We start from the raw sequence: 18,447 nt of genomic DNA, 5'->3' as shown, positions 1-18,447 counted from the left end.
GGTCTGTCAAGGCTGTGGTGTCTACCCGGCTCCTGCCGCAGGGCTTTGGGCATGACAGGCACCACACCCATTTAGGTGACTCAAGGTCAGTGCTAGCACGTGCCTGACACAAGTCTCCTTGCTGACTGGGTCCCACCCCCGAAATTATCTCCCCTGGGGGGAGGCAGGAGCCCAGCGTCTCGCCTGGCATTAACTCAGTACGGGCTCTGCTTCGGCTGCAGCGGTGGCTCTGAAAAATCTCTTTATTTCTCTGGGTCTTAGTTTTCCACCCATCGAACAAATGGATGGCAACGATCCCTTACGAAAGCATAGTCCTGAACTGAGTACACAGTGGGCGCACAAGTAATATCGTTAAATGAAGAGAAAAAAGAAACAGCAATTTTACAAACTCGGAAGGACTGTGTCCACGTTAGACGAGGTACCCACGGGGTATGTATGAGGCCCCTCCCTGAGCGCCTCTCCGTATCTCAACTGCCCCACATCACACGTTGGATGATAAAGGTATCATCCAATCCCTTTAACAGCCTGTAAAGTGGACAGGAGTCAAAGCCCAGTACATGGATGAGCAAAATTTAAGACCCACACAGGAGAAGTACTTCAAGTTTGGCTGGCTTCAAAGTTGTATTCCCAGAGTTTCTCGGTCTCTTCACCTATGAAATGACACCTGTCAAGGCGTCCTTCAGGCCAGTTCCCTCTGTGGGTTGTAGCTCTCTGTGCCTACTTCTCTCCGCTGAACTTTCAAACTCTGAGCAGAAAAGGAGTGGCCACGGAGAACTGCGCAGACGCTTCTCCGTGCCGGGACCCCGCCCACAGAGCACAGCTGTGTGAGTGGAGAAACTCTCGGAGACCCGCCCGAGAGTCACCACGCAGGCGCAAGGGCGCGTGCACTGCGCTGCCAGCTCTTATTGGCCGCCACGTGTAAGGGCGCCGCCCAATGGGAGGTATGGATAGTAAGGGGTCTCGCACGCCTGGAGCCGAGGGTCTGTGTCAGAGCGGCAGGACCTGTTAAGGCAAGAGAAATGGGTGGAGGGCGCAGCGGGGCGGGTGGGGAACAGAGCGCTGGGCGTACGAAGAGGGTGGAGGGAGAATGGAGAGGACCCTGGGGATTGAAGAATCTCGGGGCCTGTGCTAGGGCGGGAGCTGAGCCGGGTGGAAGGAGAGCGCTCCTTCCTGTGTGCCGTGGAGGCGTTGGTTGCCCTCCTGCGGTGTGCGGTACCCTTAAACTTATCTCCCTCCTACCCCCTGCAGGTACTTCTCGGGGTGCTGAAATGAGTTTGGCAGAAAAAGGATGTGTAGCAAGAAAGTTGAACTTTGAGGTCGTGATGGGTTCTTTCCCGGTAGGACTTAAGAACTGAATACATGAAACTCCGCCTTTCGTCCCCTTAGTAGTTTATGGTCCCATGATTGGGTAAGAGGAGTGTAGACAGGGAAATAGCAAATTGCAGGGCCGCCTTCTAGAGAGACATTTGTTGGGTCTCTACTTTGTACAAGTTTTGTAGCATGCTCTGGGCCTAACCCTGGGAAAGTTCTCTGTTCCAAGTGGGGCAGCACTCCCTGTTGGTTGTTTACAGGAAGATCCTTTATGGAATGACTGTTGCGAATGGCTTCTGGAACTCAAAAATTAGTGAGGAATTTGGAATAGGTTGATAAGGAAAGTTTAGCTCCTGGGCATTTAGCGAATCATTTACTGGGGAGTACTTACTGAGCACCACTTGAAAACAAGGCCCTGTGCAGTACTGTGTATTGTAGGAATTCACGGTGAAATGGGCAAGTTGGTTTGGTAGAAATGAAATGTGCTTAGGGATGGTTAAACTCTCAGGGCCTCCCTGCCCTAGAGACTTATTCATTCACTAAATATCTCCTTGGTGCCTAGAGTGTGTTGGGCATTGTTTTTGGCAATGGAAATACCTCAGTGATGAAAAGGCTAATATCCCTCCCCTCAGGGAATTTAATGTGAACTAATTGGATGTGCAGGTATGTAAGCTAAACTCCTCATGCCCTCTGGCACTAACACATGAGGAGAAGAGATAAAGAAGGTGAGGATTTCAAAAAGTCCTGGTTTCAATCCCAAGTACCACACCAAAAAGAAAGAAAGAAAGAAATAGAAGAAAAATCTGCGGGAGGGGATCATTTGGTGAGAGCTATTGTGTGAAGGGGTCTGGATTGCGTTTAGCCCACACCGGAAAAGAACATGCAGCCCCTAGGGGCAAATTTGAAAGTTAAAAATACCTGTCCCTGATCTGTGGTTTTGTTGGTGACTGGGGCTTCCACAATGAATCAGACCCACCCTGCCTACAACCTTTCAGTCTGTAAAGAGCTAAAACACTCCCACCTCATATTTGTTATGATAAAGGAAGCACAGGATATCATAGGAACCCCCAAGGAGGCAGAAGTGGCCTTACCTTGAGGATATGAAGGCATTCCTAGAAGTTTCACAAAGGAGATACAGGGTAGGAATTTGCCAAACAAGAGGAGAGAGTTTTCTTAGCAGAAAAAATAGCATCAAAGGCTTAAGTTCACAGCCACTTTTTTAGCAAACTTCAAATAGTTACAGCTAGCGTTTATCAAGTATCAGTGACATTGTGGTCAGTACTAGTTTAACCCCATTTTACAGGTGAGAAGACACTCAGAGAGGTTTTAAGCCATGGATATCAGAGCCAAGCTGAGGGAAGTCTAGCTTAAAGGCCTGTGCTCTTAAATTTTTTGCCGTGTCTCGGTATGCATATGTAAAGGAAGGAAGGAAGATGTTGCAAAATGAGGAAACTGCACAAACAAAGACTAGGAGGCTGGAAAAGTCATGTGCTTTCAGAAGGAATATGACTGAACCTCTCGGAGAGGGCTACATACCAGGTCAGACTGAGGAGTGTTCTCTCTTCTGCAGGTGCCTGGCTAGTGTGATCCACAGTAGGCTTCAGAGGCACAGGATCATTGAAGACTGAGATATAAACATTGGATTAAGATTTGTTGATTGATAGGGACTGGTGAGTAATGGGATGAGCAAGGGAACTCCTGAGACATCCCCTTTCTCCTGGGTTCCTGGTATGTCACTGACTCCTGCCCCTCCTTCTCCAGGCACTGCCTTCCCCACAATGACAGAGGTCGTGGCTGAGTTGGCTGAGATGCCAACACAGTCACCAGGGACAGTGGAGATGCCAACATCCGTGTCGTCCATGTCAGGGGAGATGGCAGAGATAGCAACAGAAGTGATGGAAATGACACCTGGGGAGGCTCTTGCCTCCTCCCTCTTCTTCCAGCACCACCAGTTCATGTGTTCTGAGTGTGGCAGCCTGTATAACACACTAGAGGAAGTCCTCTCACACCAGGAGCAGCATGCGCCCACTGTGTCAGAGGAGGAGGCACTGACTACACAGGATGCCGGCCTGGAACCAGAGCTAGTAGCAGACACTGAGGAAGGGCCTTTCCAGTGTGGTGAATGCAACCAGCTCATCCTGTCTCCCAGTGAGCTCCTGGCCCACCAGGATGCTCATCTCCGGGAGTCTGCAAGCCAGATTCAATACCAGTGTGGGGACTGTGCAGAGCTCTTCCCCTCACCTGAGCTGTGGGTGGCTCATCGAAAGGTCCAACACCTCTCCACTACAGTGGCAGAGTCGTCAGCACCACTTCCTTTGTCTTCCTCAGCACCATCCTCTCCACCACCTGAAGTCAAGATGGAGCCTTATGAATGTCCTGAGTGTTCTATCCTCTGTGCCACCCCAGAGGAATTCTTGGAACACCAGGGCACTCACTTTGACTCCCTGGAAAAAGAAGAACACAATGGGTTAGAGGAGAAGGAGGAGGAGGAGGAGGACAATGAGGATGACAGTGATGAAGAGTCAGAGGAGGAGGAAGAGGAGGAAGCTGTGGAGTGTGCCATTGATACTATGGGGGGTAACAAGTCCACTACTGGTGGAGCCCAAGGCCACGGGGATTGTCCCCAACACTGTACCTCTGTAGGAGCTCGCCGGAGACATCGAAGAGCATCTCGAGGATCAGTGTCAGCTGCCCACCCCTTCCACTGTACCCAGTGTCAGCGCAGTTTCAGCTCAGCAAACCGGCTGCTGGCTCATGGGCGAGCCCATGTTGGGGGCACACACGAATGTACAGCCTGCTCCAAGGTCTTCAAGAAGGCAGCCTCTCTTGAGCAGCATCTGCGGCTGCACCGAGGAGAAGCTCGCTATCTCTGTGTGGACTGTGGACGGGGCTTTGGCACAGAACTCACATTGGTGGCCCATCGCCGGGCTCATACTGCCAACCCACTACATCGCTGTCGCTGTGGCAAGACATTCAGCAACATGACCAAATTCCTTTACCATCGGCGAACACATGCTGGGAAAAGTGGGGCTCCGGCCACAGCAGCAGCAGCAGTCTCCCCAACTCCAGCACAGCCAACACCCCCAGCCCCACCCCCAGCCCCACCTGCCCAGCTGCCCTGTCCACAGTGCCCCAAGTCTTTTGCCTCAGCCTCTCGGCTTTCCCGACACCGGCGTGCAGTGCATGGGCCCCCTGAGCGGCGACATCGCTGTGGGGTTTGTGGCAAAGGCTTCAAGAAGCTGGTCCATGTGCGCAACCACTTGCGGACACACACAGGTGAGAGACCTTTCCAGTGCCATTCTTGTGGCAAAACATTTGCTTCTTTAGCTAACCTCAGCCGCCACCAGCTGACCCACACAGGTGTGCGTCCCTATCAGTGTCTGGACTGCGGCAAGCGCTTTACACAGAGCTCTAATCTGCAGCAGCATCGGCGGCTGCACCTGCGGCCTGTCGCCTTCGCCCGTGCACCCCGGCTCCCCATCACCGGTCTCTACAACAAGAGCCCCTACTATTGTGGTACCTGTGGCCGCTGGTTCCGTGCCATGGCAGGCCTACGGCTGCATCAGCGGGTCCATGCCCGAGCCCGGTCTCTGACACTACAGCCTCCCAAATCACCACCTCCTGCCCCACCCCCAGCTCCTGAGTCTCAGCAGACTATCATGTGCACAGAGCTCGGGGAGACCATCGCCATCATTGAGACATCCCAGCCACTGGCACTTGAGGACACACTGCAGCTGTGCCAGGCTGCACTCGGGGCCAGTGAAGCAAGTGGGCTGTTGCAGTTAGACACAGCCTTTGTGTGACATAGCCGAAGAGCAACAATAAAAGGGTTTGGTCGCAACAGTGAGTGTGGGTAACCTGGGGAAAGAGGACCACCCCTTAACCCCTCTGACAAGCCAATCTGGCATTCACCATGAGATTCTTGTACCCAGTGACTCCTCAAAACAGTCCTGCCAGGTTTCCCCTGGCAGCTTTGTCTTCCAGAGGAAAAACTGAAGGTCTGAGATCCCAAATGATTTTGGCCAGGTCACCCAGCTGTGTTGCTAAGTGGGGTTTGCCAGGATTCTTTGGGTGACCCTTGTGCTCAGCAATATCAGAGAAACTTTACTGAACACTGACCATATTCCAGGTCTGTGCTGGGCATTCCATGTACCTTTCAAGATTGTCTGCTTGTTCCCTAGCCCTAGCCTTTCCTGGATTTTGGGCAGCCAGGACATGGTGCTGCCTAGCAGAGAAAGGCACTTACTTATCTTGGCTTCCTTCATCTCAGTTTCGACAGTGTAGAAGGAAATCTGTAGGGACCCTGATACTAACTTTAGATGGGGGATTCTGAAGACCTTGTGATGAGTCAGACCGGTTCTGTCCTCACGAAGTACAATAGTAGGAGCACACCCAAGTACAGATGGTCTGTTCTCCAAATGTGGCTCACAGGTTCCTTCGGCCTGTGTCTGAAGGCGGTCTCCTATGTGCTATGCAATTTTTGGAAACCAAAGCCAAGTCAGGTCTAAGGATTTCCTGGGTTATGATGGGGATGTACAGGGGCACTCGGATCCCAGTGTAGGGAACAAAGCTTCATGAGAGAACAGGTATGAAAAAGTCTTCCTAGAAAAGGTTGTCCCTGAAGAGACAGTAGGAATCTGCCAGAGGAAAAGAACATTTCAGGCAGACAACTCTACAGGAGGACAGTAAGTTCTAGTGTATTTGGAGACCATCCTGAAACTGAACATTGGACCGCAAACCATGACAGGTACTGCATTTAGCACTGTATGTATACTGAGATCCCCACAGGCTTGAGACAGATCTCAGTCTCATCCCTCTTATTCTGGTGAAAAGACTAAGGTCAGCACCTTCCAGAGTTACTGTGAGATTTGAACCCAGACTGTTCCCCAAGCCCACAGGTTTAGCTATTACTCTGCTAAAGTGATTAAACCTGAAACCGCATGCAAGACAGAGGATTCGTTCTAATTGGAAGAAAAGTAAATCAGGGTCACAAAGCAGTTGAGATTTGAGGGGGGACTTAAAAGATCAAAGGTCTTAGAAGCAGGAAAGGATCCCCAATTTTTTCAAAGGGTGCCTGCTTCTGAGCTGATGCAGGTCAGTGGGGCAGGCTCCCCCAGGCCTCCACACAAGGTGCTCAGGTGGATGAACTAGAATGCTGCTGGGGCTGGCAGTCGTCCAGGAGGGAAGCCTAGGCCTTGGGGTTGGGCTGAGGAGTCCAAGGCAGTGTTGCGGGGGTGGGGAGCTGTCCTAACAGGATTATCAGGTCTCCTTGGGATCAGAGTGATGTGAGTGGGAGGCTGGCAGTGATCTAAGAGGGAGAACAAGCACAGAGCTGGGTAGGGACTATAGAGGTGGAAGTAAGGTGAAGGACACCATCTGAATACATGGCCAGCCCCTGAGGAAGGGGTCCCCAGCAACCCAAGGCCTACCCCTGAGCCAGACCAGCCAACTTCCCTTGTATAATCTGTGTTCTATGTGTCTATTTTGCAATCAAGGAGAAATCCAGGCCAGTATTGAGCAAGAAAAGGGCAGTCTGTTCTGGGCAGTATATAAATGTCCCTAGGCAGTTTGGGGTCCAGGGCCCACAGGAATAGTCTTGGCACTCCTGTGACATGTCTCAGGTGGAAGCCAGTGGAGGACATACAGTTGCTCCTCCCCAGGCTCCCTTTCCCTCCCCTTCTGCAGTCTCCTGCCTGTGCTCACTGCTTGGCACCATGTGGAGGAGGTACCATTTCCTTCTGCCCGTAGCCCCTACCATCTGGTCCTAGCATATTTTTAAAAGTGAAGTAAAAAGCCAAACTGTCTATCCCAGCCTTCCCAGGGCTGTCAATTCCCAACACCCAAGACAGCCTGAGCAAATAGGTGCCCTGCTTAGCACCCTGAAATGCAACCTTGAAAATCTATTCTGGCTCTGTCTTGTGTCCTCTACCCATGGCAGGTAAATTTTTGACTGACTCCTTACCAACCATGTTTCCCTGGTCCCAGAGCAGCCAACAGCTTAGACTCAGACGGCTTTCTGTTCAAATCTTGAGTCCGCAGCTTAAATTCTGGAGAAGCCCTTTAAGGGCTCTCCAGTCCAGTCACTGGTTACTGAGGATCCCTAAGCCTCCCTCCCTAAGCAGGAGATAACTTACACAGGGTCCCAGAGCAGGCTCCTCCCAGTAGAAAAGCCCTAACTCCACATGCAGAAGGGTGTGCTAGGGTCAGAAGGGTTGGGCACCTAAACCAGGGCCAGAACTCAGGCTTCCCAGTGCTTCCTGCCCAAGATACAGCCCATTCCTGACCCTGAATGGCCCTCCAGACAACCCCTCACCTTGGTAGAAACAGACAGCCAAAGAGGAAGCAGGTTTTCATGCCAATAATTTATTGAACGGAGGTCTGTACACAGGCAAACCTTACTGTGGAAACTTAAGACATCAGGAGTTCTCCCCATTCCCCCAGGGCCTCTATGGTAGGGAGACCAGTGAGGAGGCCTTGGGAGCAGAGGACAGGAGTGTAGATACAGCTGTAGGAGTGGGCAGGGCCAGGTTGGATGGTGTGAATCAACTTTTTCTTTAAGAAAAAAATTGTAACAATCTATTTACACCTGGGGACCAGGGAAGGGGAAAGATGGAGTGGTCTGATTCTATTTACAAGAGTCATAGGAGGAGAGCGGGGAGTTGGAAGAAGTAGGGGCTGGGGAATATGAGGGGGCAAAAGGGGTAGGAGTTCCTCATGCCCCCAACCCCATCCTTCCTTCCTTGTTTTCCCTCCTCACAACCAGTTAAAATCCTCTTAAAAAGCCCATCATAGGAGTGAGGCTGGTAACGGAGGGACTAGAGGTGGGGGTAGGGACTCATTTACCTCTGCCCTCTAGTCTAGGGGCCCAGCCAGGATAGAAGTTTGATGGGCTACACCTCCCTCTTCCCAACCCCACTTAGGGCTCCCAGATAGACATGGGGAAGGAGTTGGTGGGGTCCTCAGGAAGAGTTAGTGAGGGTAGGTGTGGCATCAGGCGCCTGCCAGTCTGAGCCGGTCTGATTCTCAGTTAAAGCTGAAGGGGAGGAAAGCAGTAGACAGTTAGCCTTTGCCTTTCAGATCCCATGCACCCTCTGCAGAGTGGTAAGATGCTACATTAAAAAATTAGAAGCTGTCATTTTAGGTCCAGGGTTGCAAACTCAAATGCCAAAAGGGCCAGTCTGACGATTAAGTGCCTCACACCAGGGAACCAGGTTCCATATAACAGGAAGCAGCTGCAGCCAGCCCATCGCCAGATGCAGTCAGTAAGAAAAGCAGGCCCACTGCTGCCGAGTCTCATTTTCTTCACCAAAGTGGTCCAATCTTAAATATGGTTGGCAGGTTCAACTTTTTGTTCACACCAAACATTTCTTTGGTTTTCCAGTTAGCATTTTAAACACAAGTGTTGGCAACGATGCCCTACTCTTTGAAGGTAGTCACTGACATGCTGTAAGATGTTTTAGTTCTGAAGTGCTGCTTAACCCTCAGCAGATACCCCTCCAACTTACCTTGTGAGGATGAAGTGAGCGGAGTAGTGCCGGCTGGGGACCTCAAGTGAGGAGGGATGAGAATGGCATTGAGAGACGGTTGGATGGAGAGTTCTAGAGACAGGGATTAACACGCCCAGTCAGGGAGGAGCCAGGGCATCTGGAAACCCAGTGAGGATTATGATGGGGCACCAATCAAAGACCCAGGTATTGGCAAGGTCAGTTTATAGGCACTTTTAGTCACGAAAGTCTTTTAAGTATAAAACTGGAAAGAACCTAGAATACAATTTTAAAGCACTGCTGAGGTAGCTATGCTTCTCCCAAATCAGGGGAACAACTTTCTGAGCCTTATACCTGCTTTGTACCCTGCTTGGCTCCCCATTTGTATCACTCTTACCACCAGGACTGAAGTTGAAGAGTGGGGGAAGCGGGCGGTTGTTGGGGAGCTGGGTTCCAAGACATCGGAGTTCATCAAAGAAGCTGTGGGCACAGGCCTCTAGTGGAGAGAGTCTGGAGGACGGAGTGTACTCTAGCAGGCTTGAACAGAGAGCAATGGCCTCAGGTGGCGTCCGAGACTTGAACACCTATGGGGAGGGTGAGTGCAGGGTCACAAGGGTGAGAGATGGTCCCAGCCCGGCGTCCTGTGGCTCACTGCCCGTGGCAAATACAAATGCCTGCCTCTCGCAAGCCCACCTTCCAAATAAGGAAAGAGGCACAATAACTGAAAGGAAGTCAATTTTGTGTCTGGCAGGCAGCCAGCCCAGGTCCTATGATTATATGAGCTTTGCTATGAGTTTCTGTATCTCTGCCACAGAAATAGAACCTTGATTATCTGTGGGTCAGTTTTTTAGATTTCATAAGTTTTTGTTTTTTGTTAGTTTTATTTGAGACAAGGTCCCACTATGTAGTTCAGGTGGCCTGAACTCACTATGTAGCCCAGGCTGGCCTCGAACTTGAGGCAGTCCTCCTGCCTCAGCCTCCCAAGTTCTAGGATTACAGGCGTGGGTCACTATACGTAACCAGATTCTATAAATTTAACTGTGACGAGTTACTGACTTGCTTCCTGGTTTAACTTTAAACCCTCCCAAGTCATGATTCTGAAGCCAAGTGCCAGTCCAGTTGGCCTTTAGGAGACCCATCCTTTATCCCTAACCTACCTTTGTCCAGGGGTGAGCTTTAATCTGGGGGAATTTGAACTCTGTATAGTTGGGGTTCATCTCTCGTATTTGTTCCCGGGTTGGTGTTCCCAGTACCTGTGTAGTGAGGGAGAGGTCTGAGACAAGGCCCCCTCTCCCTTAGCCCTGCACCCACATCCCTGACTCCACTCTCACCTTGATGATCTCCACCAGCTGGTCTACCCCACTGTCTCCAGGGAAGATGGGCTGGCCAAGGAGAAGCTCAGCCAGGACACAGCCAGCTGACCAAACATCTGAAGGGGAATGGGTGATGTTCACGGCTGGGAAGGCAGGACCACCAAGCTCATCCCTTCACAAACATTTCTGTTTATTTCCCATGGCCACATTTTCTCAGGTCAGAAAGGAAGCATTTGGCTCAAGGGCACATACAAAACACGGGAGCGGGAACTTTAACTTCCACGTCTGCCCAACTTAGCTGCACTCCCCAGAGCACATGTCCTTCCACCCTGCTTTGCCTGTGCTCAGAAACCCCAGTGAGAGCTTTGCTTGCCTCTCTCCTCAGAGGATAAACCAAGCCCAAACTTGCCAACAGGCACCTGTGTCTTCTGGGCCCCAGGAGGTAAAGTCTCAAATCCTAAAATACCTTTCTCACCTCCTGGCCTCACTCTTGCCCATGGGAAGAGCTTCAACCTATTTTATTCCTCCCCAATCTGTTCCATGACCCTCACTGCACAAATTCATGCCTAGGGACCACAGTCCCTTCACACACCCTTTCACACTCATGCCTAGAAGGTGACACTGTCTTCCTCAGATACAGGACATGGAGGCCTTAGCAATAGGAGGCACCTTCATGGCAGTGAAGCTGTGCCTGCTACTTCCCCCGAAGTGCCTACCAGCCCTTCCCCCTCCAGGTGAGGACGGGGAGCTGACCAGGAGGCACCTAAGCTAGGACAGGCTCTGGAGTCAGGTGAGCTTCCAAATCCCAGCCCTGCCCCATCGCAGCAGTGCAACTATGGGAGGTGGCTTCCTGGCCCCCAGCCTTAGGACGCTTATCTAAAATGAGCGTGCAACAGCCATCGGCCTCCTGAGCTTGTCAGGACTGGTTAAAAGAACAGATGTTAAGCCTTTATCGCTAAGCCTGACACACAGTGCCCAGAAAAAACTCAAAACCTGCCTCAACTGTCGTTCCCAGTGCCACCCTCCCACAACTCTGACCGATGGACGAGGTATAATCGGTGGCTCCAAAGATGAGTTCTGGGGCTCGGTAGTAGCGAGAACAGATGTAGGAAACATTGGGCTCCCCCCGGACCAGCTGCTTTGCACTGTGGGAAGAAAAGGGTGAAGGTAAACAGCTACAGAAGGTTAAGATCCCCGTCCCCTTACCCTTTTAGCCATCCAGCAAGCCCAGGTCAGTCCCACCTGCCAAAATCGCAGAGCTTAAGGACAGCAGTGTCGGGGTCCACCAGCAGGTTCTGGGGTTTGATGTCACGGTGACACACACCCTGGGAGTGGATGTAGGCCAGGCTCCGGAATAGTTGGTACATGTACACCTGGGGCAGGCAGGGGACAGATGGACTCCAGCTCAGCTCTTCCCACGTAGCACACCATCACTGGGCCACAATCTTGGATTCTCAAACTTCTGTGCATACCAGTTACTTGGAGGGTTGCTAAACCAATAGGCCCCCAATCTCATGGAGATTTTTTGGGTTGTTTTGTTTTTCTACAGTACCAGAGATTGAATTCAGAATCTTCACACCAAGTATATCCTTTTTTTTTTTTTTTTTTTAATGTTTATCCAGAGTCTCACTAAGTCACCAAGTAGCCCCAGCTGAGCTCAAACTTTCTACCCTCCTGCCTCTTAAGACTATCATATCCACCCAACTAACAGTTTCTAGTTCTGTGATTTCAGAATGGGGCATTTCCAACAAGCCCTCCAGCACTGATGCTAGGCCCCAAACCAAACTTTGACAACTATAGCTGTAACCGCACCCCATGGCAGAAGCCTGCTGAGTAAGACTGACACAATGGAAGGCCTTGTCACAAAATAGACTGGGGAGTCAGGCACTTGGCTTCCCCCTCACCGAAAACCATTGGTTCTTGAAGAGCTCTGCCTCCTTCACTCGACAGTGAAAACCACCCACAAGCCAGCCCCCTCTCCAGCTCAATTCTGCTGCCTCTCTCCCACTTACTGACTAGAACCCAAGTGTCAAAAGATCAGAGATCTTTTGAATTTTGATCACCTCTGCTTCCTTGGAGCTAAGACCAGTGTCTGCTCACCGGTTCTCTACCCTGTACAAAGGGTTCCTCCTTTGTCCCTGTTCCTTTCAGCAAAATTTCATTACTTCTCCATGCACCTGCCCCAAATCCTTCCTTGTTCTTTCTTATCTCCAAACCAGGCTGTGCTAGGATGTCCTTTTTCCAAAATCCTATGCTCCCTCTAGTACAGCAGCACCTAGTTGGACAGTGCCTGTCAGCCCTACCAAACTAAGAATTCTTTGAAGGCAAGACAAGGGTCTCAGTAAGCTGTGCTTCTGGAATTTCTACGCACTGGGCCCAGCATGCAGGCAGTTACAGCACAGCTTCACCAGTCCAGAGAACTCCCTGTCTAGGAGGCAAGGTCCAGCAGCAGCAACCAGTAACAGAGCTGTGTCAGCTTGCCTAGGAGGGCAGTGCGTAAAGTCAGCACAAGGAGCTGCGTGGCCCTAAACAACCTCCGGCAAACAAACTCACACCTCCTACTTCCCAATGTAGCACCTGTTTCAGCCTCTGTCCTGAACCTATTATTCCTGGGTTTCACTTGTTTATTGATTTATCCAGTCAGATACCTCATGAAGATCTATGCCGCTCATGACAGTGCCAGGCCTGGGGAATGATCCTACAGATGATGTAGGAAGATGAATCCAACACAACTAGTATTAGTAGGATCCCAGTTGGGATCTGAGCAGGTACTCTGCAGCCTCTTCCTGATTCATTCAGCCCCTGCCTTGACCCTACTCTCCTTTGCCAAACTCCATCTAGCACTACAGGAGCAAAGGCATAAAATATGGGTCCCCAGAAACCAACATAAGCTCAAAGGTGAGGGAACCTATAGAACCAATGAGGCTGTGAAACAGCCTGCCTGCCTACCTTGACATAGATGATAGGGATGGTCAATTTGGCCTTGGTGAAATGGCGGGCCACCCGGTACACTGTCTCGGGCACATATTCCAGCACCAGATTTAGGTAAAGCTCATCTTTCTGGAGATAAAAAAGGAGAGGTGTGAGGTATTGGGAGCAAGGGGAAAGGGAAAGTGTACAAGGCACAGTAAGTGAAACACTGGACCTCATAAGAAAGGCAAGCAGGTAAATGGGTGGAGTTAAGGTGAAGCCACACCCTCACCCTGGGCACCCCAGTGTCTCACCTTTTCCCCACTGGAGTAGAAAAAGTACCGCAGTCTCACAATATTGCAGTGGTCTAGCTTACGCATAATCTGCAGCTCTCGGTTCTTGAGGACAGAGGAAGAAAATAATACAACCAACCCTCTCTCTCTGCCTCCCCTCCTTAGTACTCTCACCTCAGCCCCATTCCCCCTCCTGCCAACAGAAAAGGCAGCTGTCTTTGTATCACCGTACCAAAGCCCTTCAGGGACATCCTGTAATTCCTCACTCCAAACCTCTTCCCTTCGCACTCATCAGCTGGAGGCCTGTACACCGATTCCAGAACACAGACGTGTTCTTTTCAGCCCACCTTTTAAAAGTTTTTCAATTTACTGCTGACATTTAGAAACCAAGTCACTTCACTTACAAAGCCAGTTCTCAGCTTCTCATGCAAAATCAGATGAATTGGCCACACAAAGCTTGCCACCCTACACAAGTAACCACAAACCAGTACTGATGATCCAGTTCACCACTGGTCCCCACCACTTGCTGTCGCTCTCCTAGGAGGCATCTCAGACTTTGAACCCTAGCTTGGCTCTTGAGTTCCAGACTCCAGGCTTCCATTTTTCATCTTTGGAGCTATGCTTCAGTCTCTTCCTGAAAGATTCATTCTGAGCATTCTCCCCTATTCTCCCCTGGGGTCTCAGAACTCCCTGCCCCGACCCCTCTCACTTCTGGAAGTCAGTCAACCCTAACCAACTTCTGGCTGACAACTTGGAGTTCATCCTGCCTGACAGTCCTTACTGTCCAGACCCAGGCCCTGACCTAGCCTCAATTCCTCTATATCCAGGGTAACCTAAGTTCCAAATGCCAGTACTCCAGAATCAGTTATTCTTCCACTACCATCTCCATCTAGTTCCCTAGGCCTCTGCTGCCCAACTCCTCCTCAGAAGGGACAGTGCCCTATACCAACAAAAGTAGTTTATGAACACAGCATTGGCTAAATTCCATCTTGCACTGGCCAAAGACCTGGGGCAGAGGGCTTGCACCTTCAGTGCAACCAGCACCAGCCATGCCATCTCTTTTCTCTGGGAAGAAATGTATCCAAGTGGTTAAGGTTAAAGGCTTGGGAATCAGACAGGCTAAGTTCTAGTCTCTTGATAAGGGGAATCTATATGCAAATTTCATTTCTGCTTGCTTAACATGGGAATACCACCACCAACAACCTTCAGAGAACCTTAGGTACATTAAATAAGAACTCACCTATTAAACAAATATCCAATAAATGTAACTCTCAGCTCTCCTGGAATTAACTTTTTCCATCTTCCATTCAACTGATTCTCTTCCTTCCCCTTCTCTGACCCATGTGCAGGTCCCCTCTAAAGACCCAGGTGCTAGCTCTCTTGCTGGGAGCCCTCACCAGTTATGCCTAGTCCCCAGAACTGCTCATTTCCATTTTCCCCAAGCTACCTTGAACCTCTTGTCCTGAAGAACCTTCTTGATAGCCACCAGCTCCCTTGTCTCTGCCAGCCGTGCCTGGTACACGACCCCAAATGAGCCATTGCCAATCACTTTGATGTCTGTGTAAGCCACTTCTTGAGAGCGCTCTGGACCTTGGCCTAAAGTGGCTACCACTGTGGTCACCTTCCCGCTGTCACCTGGGGAATAAAGGGGACACACAATCCACTGACATTTCCTCTCCAGCTACCCTCTATTGCAGGGCTCTGGGAAGGAAATCTCTGCAAAAGGCCTTTGGGGCTGAGGATATAGCTCAGGGGTACAGTGCCTGCCTGGCAAGCGTGAGGTCCTGAGTTCGAGTCCCCGTACCAAAAAAAAAAAAGCCTCTGGGGGCTTCTCTGTCCCTTCCCACCTTCTGAGGAAACCCCCAGGACCCTTCCCTTCTTTCTTTCTTTCAGGAACCCATAAATCCTGCCTCCTCCCATATGGGAAGACAATGACCCCTAAACCAAAGATTGTCAACCCCTAATTTCCACTTTTCAGAAGTATCAAATCACTGGTCCCTATTGATACTGGGAGACACCATCAACCCTAGATGTTGAATTCATGTGGAGTGGGCTCACTGCCTTCTGGACCCTCCCATAGGAAAAGCATGACCTAACCACTTCCACTTAAAGAATAGCAACCCTGAGGTACTCCTACTTTATCATTTTCATCAACCTGGAGAACAGGTAACTTCATCCCTGGCTCCTGGTGACAAAAATGAATATCTCTCTTGGTATGAGACTAGTGCCTTGACCCCCATTTTGGGGGGGGGGACAGCTACCCCTGCCCAAATGTATCAGATCAGGTACTGACCTGACTTCTTTGTATGTGTGGTCCAGAGCAGCACCAGATGAGAGGATATTGAGCTCGACATCTATTCTCAGGGTGCTATTCCAGCCTCAGGCCTTTGAAGGCTAGCTCGCATTCCCAAATCCCATTCTCTGAATGGCACCAAACCTTGGTGCCATTCCTAGGAGACAGTGGCCTTTTTCCTTTGGGAAACTAACAAACCAAATCCATTTAGAGGGACCAGCAACACCTTCTTTTGGAGGGAAGTAATTCTACATTGCTGTTTTATCCACGGCTAATGACAGCGTACCACAGAATGATTAAATACGTGTAACCTCAAATCTATGGGGAGTTGTGACCCATCCTTCATTTCAGTTTTACTATAAAACACCCCTCCAGCCTGATTTTTCTTTTCTTGTAAAGAATAGAAATAACAGACTTGTTTTGAAACGTATGATGACTCCCCATCTGTTTTTACTTCTAAGTAACTACTAATGGCTACTATTGAGGGTACAGCTCTAGATATTTTGGGTTGGTAATGTCAGGTCTTATGCTTCAGACCTGGCCCTGTTCGTTGGCAGTAGAGTAACCCCAAATCCCAACCTCTAAGAAATATACTGTTCAAATTCCCATTCTCTAAAGGAAAGTTAATGCAGATCTCCTTTTTGTGGTGGTGGTTCGGCGATGTTATTCTTGTTTTCTTAGGAGACAATTACCCTAGATTCCCCAATTACAAGTGACCATGACCTCTGGTCCTGTTCTCTAATGAATGGCAACGTCAGATTTATGTTTATAAAGCTCAGCGACCCAAGACCTTGATACTTAAAGAATCAATAACTGTGACCCCTGTTTCTCTAGGTGTTAGTAATTCGCATCCTAAACTCCAAAATGATGTTAACTCCAAACCCTTTTTCAGGGAAGGAGAGAGCTCGATCCAGTTTTGGGTAGGGACAGTGACCTCGAGCACATGAAAGGAACAAATCGATGTTTGAGGACCTTGGAAACCCAGATCACCACCCCGACCGGGCACCCCTCATACTCACGGCCCAGCTTCACTCCGGGCGGCGGGAAGCTAGTGCCCGCGCCGGGCCCGCCGCTGCCGCCTCCGCCGCTGCCGGTGGGACCACCCCCGGAACTCGAGGCTCCCACGCCCCCACCCATGGCCCCGACAGACGCCTTCCCGCCGCCGGTGCCGCCTGGGCCAGAGGCCGAGCCCCCAGGGCCGCCGCCGCCGCCTCCGCCTCCACCGCCTGGCTCCGCGAACGAGCTGGTCCGCGCCCGGCCCGAGCCCCCAGGGCCGCCTCCCGAAGGCCCGCCGCCGCTCATGGCGCCGAGCGCAGGCCCAGGCCACGGGGCTCGGGCTGCCTGGGCTGCACCCGCCGCAGCCGCTGCCGCCGCCTCCTCCTCCCCCGAGCTACGGCCTCTTCCAGGCCGCGCCGCTCGGGCTCCGGCTCCGGCCCAGAGCCCGCCGCGGGGCACGCCGGGAGATGCAGTCCGCCTGGCGTCGGCACCGCCCTCGGCCCGCACAGAGGCCCGCACGGCACGCCGGGAAATGGAGTCATCAAAGGCCTAAGCGCAGAGGACAGGGCTGACCGTTCGCGCAGTATGTCGGGAAATGGAGTCCTGGGTCATCTGTGACCCAACTGTGCCTAAAGTGAACCCCTGAGGCACTCTAGAAAACAGAGTCAAAGTCACACATTCACTTCTCTGCAACAACAGCAAGCTTTTAGGTGTGCCTCAGAAATGTAATCACAGCTGCTACATCCCTGAGCAGTGCAGGCTGCAGGCAGATGCATGCCGGGAAATAGAGTCCAAGGGCTCAATCTTTTGACTGTGTGACTCTTGATGCCAGATGCACTCTGGGAAATTGAGTCAGAGTCCTTAAAATCCCCAACTCTCGGGCCGTGAGGCAAACTGGGAAATGCAGTCGTGGCCACACCCTCGCCGCATTGCAGGTGTAAAGCGGTTACAAAGCACGCCGGGAAATGGAGTCCCGGGTGATACTTAAAACCCAAGTGTATAACTGCAGTTCCAGAAATAGGCCAGTAAATGGGAGTAGACATCGCTCTTCACCTACTCTATATTACTCAAAGCCACAATCCCTGCCGGGCAATATAGTCGACCCAAAGGCATCCACGTAGTTGCTACAGCAAGCCCTGATTTCTTCTGGGAAATGGAGTTCAAAGCCTTCTCCCCATTGACTGAGGAGGCGGGATCTGCCACCAGCCCAAAGCTTGCTGGGAATGGTCCAGAATGGATTTTGACCCTTTGTGAAACTATGCTCAGAGGATTGCTGGGAAGTGGAGTCCACTGGGTAGTTTTGGGGACGTGTGAGCGAAAGATTAGGGCCGGAGTTCCCTGGGTAGACAAGAAAGTGATTCCACGCCTCCTTCCTGGTCCTCTGGTCCAACGAATGAGCCCAATTCAATCAGTGAGTGCTGAGGAAAAACTTCAAGTACATTTAAATTGCAGGTAACCACCTATCAGAAAGAAAAAAAAAATGCCTTCTGCCTATCCCCGCGAAGGGTTTGAATAACAGTCTCCAGTGGTTTCTCGGAGTACTTGTCTTCGGATACAATCTAGCTTTTTCTAGTAATGTGGGTACACCAGGAAGCTACGACAAAGACAGAATTTCTGTTTTGAACCCTCATTCAGCTTTTTGGATACTTATGCTTCCTAAATTACATGATTCTGGAGGACCCTAAATAAGCCAGGTAACAAGAAGCAGCCTCAGGTTTGTGCGCGAACTGCGTCGCCCGGTTTATCAGTTAGCACCCGGAAGAACAGCAGCCCCAAAGGGCGCTGGGAAACAGAGTTCTGCGTCCTCCTCCAGCCCCACCCCGGCAGCGCACCGCCCCAAACGCTTG

At 51.0% G+C, this 18,447-nt stretch overlaps 2 protein-coding genes across 3 annotated transcripts; one reads left to right on the top strand and one right to left on the bottom strand.

The window, feature by feature from the left end:
- Positions 1-945: 945 nt before the first annotated feature.
- Znf526 (zinc finger protein 526) lies at positions 946-5,152 on the top strand. 2 transcript variants are annotated; one of them, XM_063252225.1, is made up of 3 exons: positions 946-1,010; positions 2,882-2,981; positions 3,073-5,152. In XM_063252225.1, the coding sequence occupies exon 3, from the start codon at positions 3,090-3,092 to the stop codon at positions 5,112-5,114; it is 2,025 nt and encodes a 674-aa protein (XP_063108295.1). In that variant the 5' UTR covers positions 946-1,010; positions 2,882-2,981; positions 3,073-3,089; the 3' UTR covers positions 5,115-5,152. The 2 variants fall into 2 exon arrangements, with proteins under 2 accessions (XP_063108295.1, XP_003464588.1); XM_003464540.5 differs by lacking the exon at positions 946-1,010 and adding an exon at positions 1,065-1,337.
- Positions 5,153-7,658: 2,506 nt separating this feature from the next.
- Gsk3a (glycogen synthase kinase 3 alpha) lies at positions 7,659-17,046 on the bottom strand. The gene is made up of 11 exons (XM_063252240.1): positions 16,624-17,046; positions 14,759-14,946; positions 13,333-13,416; positions 13,058-13,168; positions 11,351-11,481; positions 11,147-11,253; positions 10,127-10,224; positions 9,953-10,048; positions 9,193-9,379; positions 8,817-8,909; positions 7,659-8,344 (listed from the first exon to the last, which is right to left on the bottom strand). The coding sequence occupies exons 1-11, from the start codon at positions 16,904-16,906 to the stop codon at positions 8,271-8,273; spliced, it is 1,452 nt and encodes a 483-aa protein (XP_063108310.1). The 5' UTR covers positions 16,907-17,046; the 3' UTR covers positions 7,659-8,270.
- Between the last annotated feature and the right edge of the window lie 1,401 nt (positions 17,047-18,447).

This window comes from Cavia porcellus, unplaced genomic scaffold, assembly GCF_034190915.1.
Source record: "Cavia porcellus strain 051 isolate PalLab524CR breed Dunkin Hartley unplaced genomic scaffold, mCavPor4.1 scaffold_7, whole genome shotgun sequence".
Taxonomy (NCBI): domain Eukaryota; kingdom Metazoa; phylum Chordata; class Mammalia; order Rodentia; family Caviidae; genus Cavia; species Cavia porcellus.
This window is presented reverse-complemented; position numbering and strand designations above follow the sequence as displayed.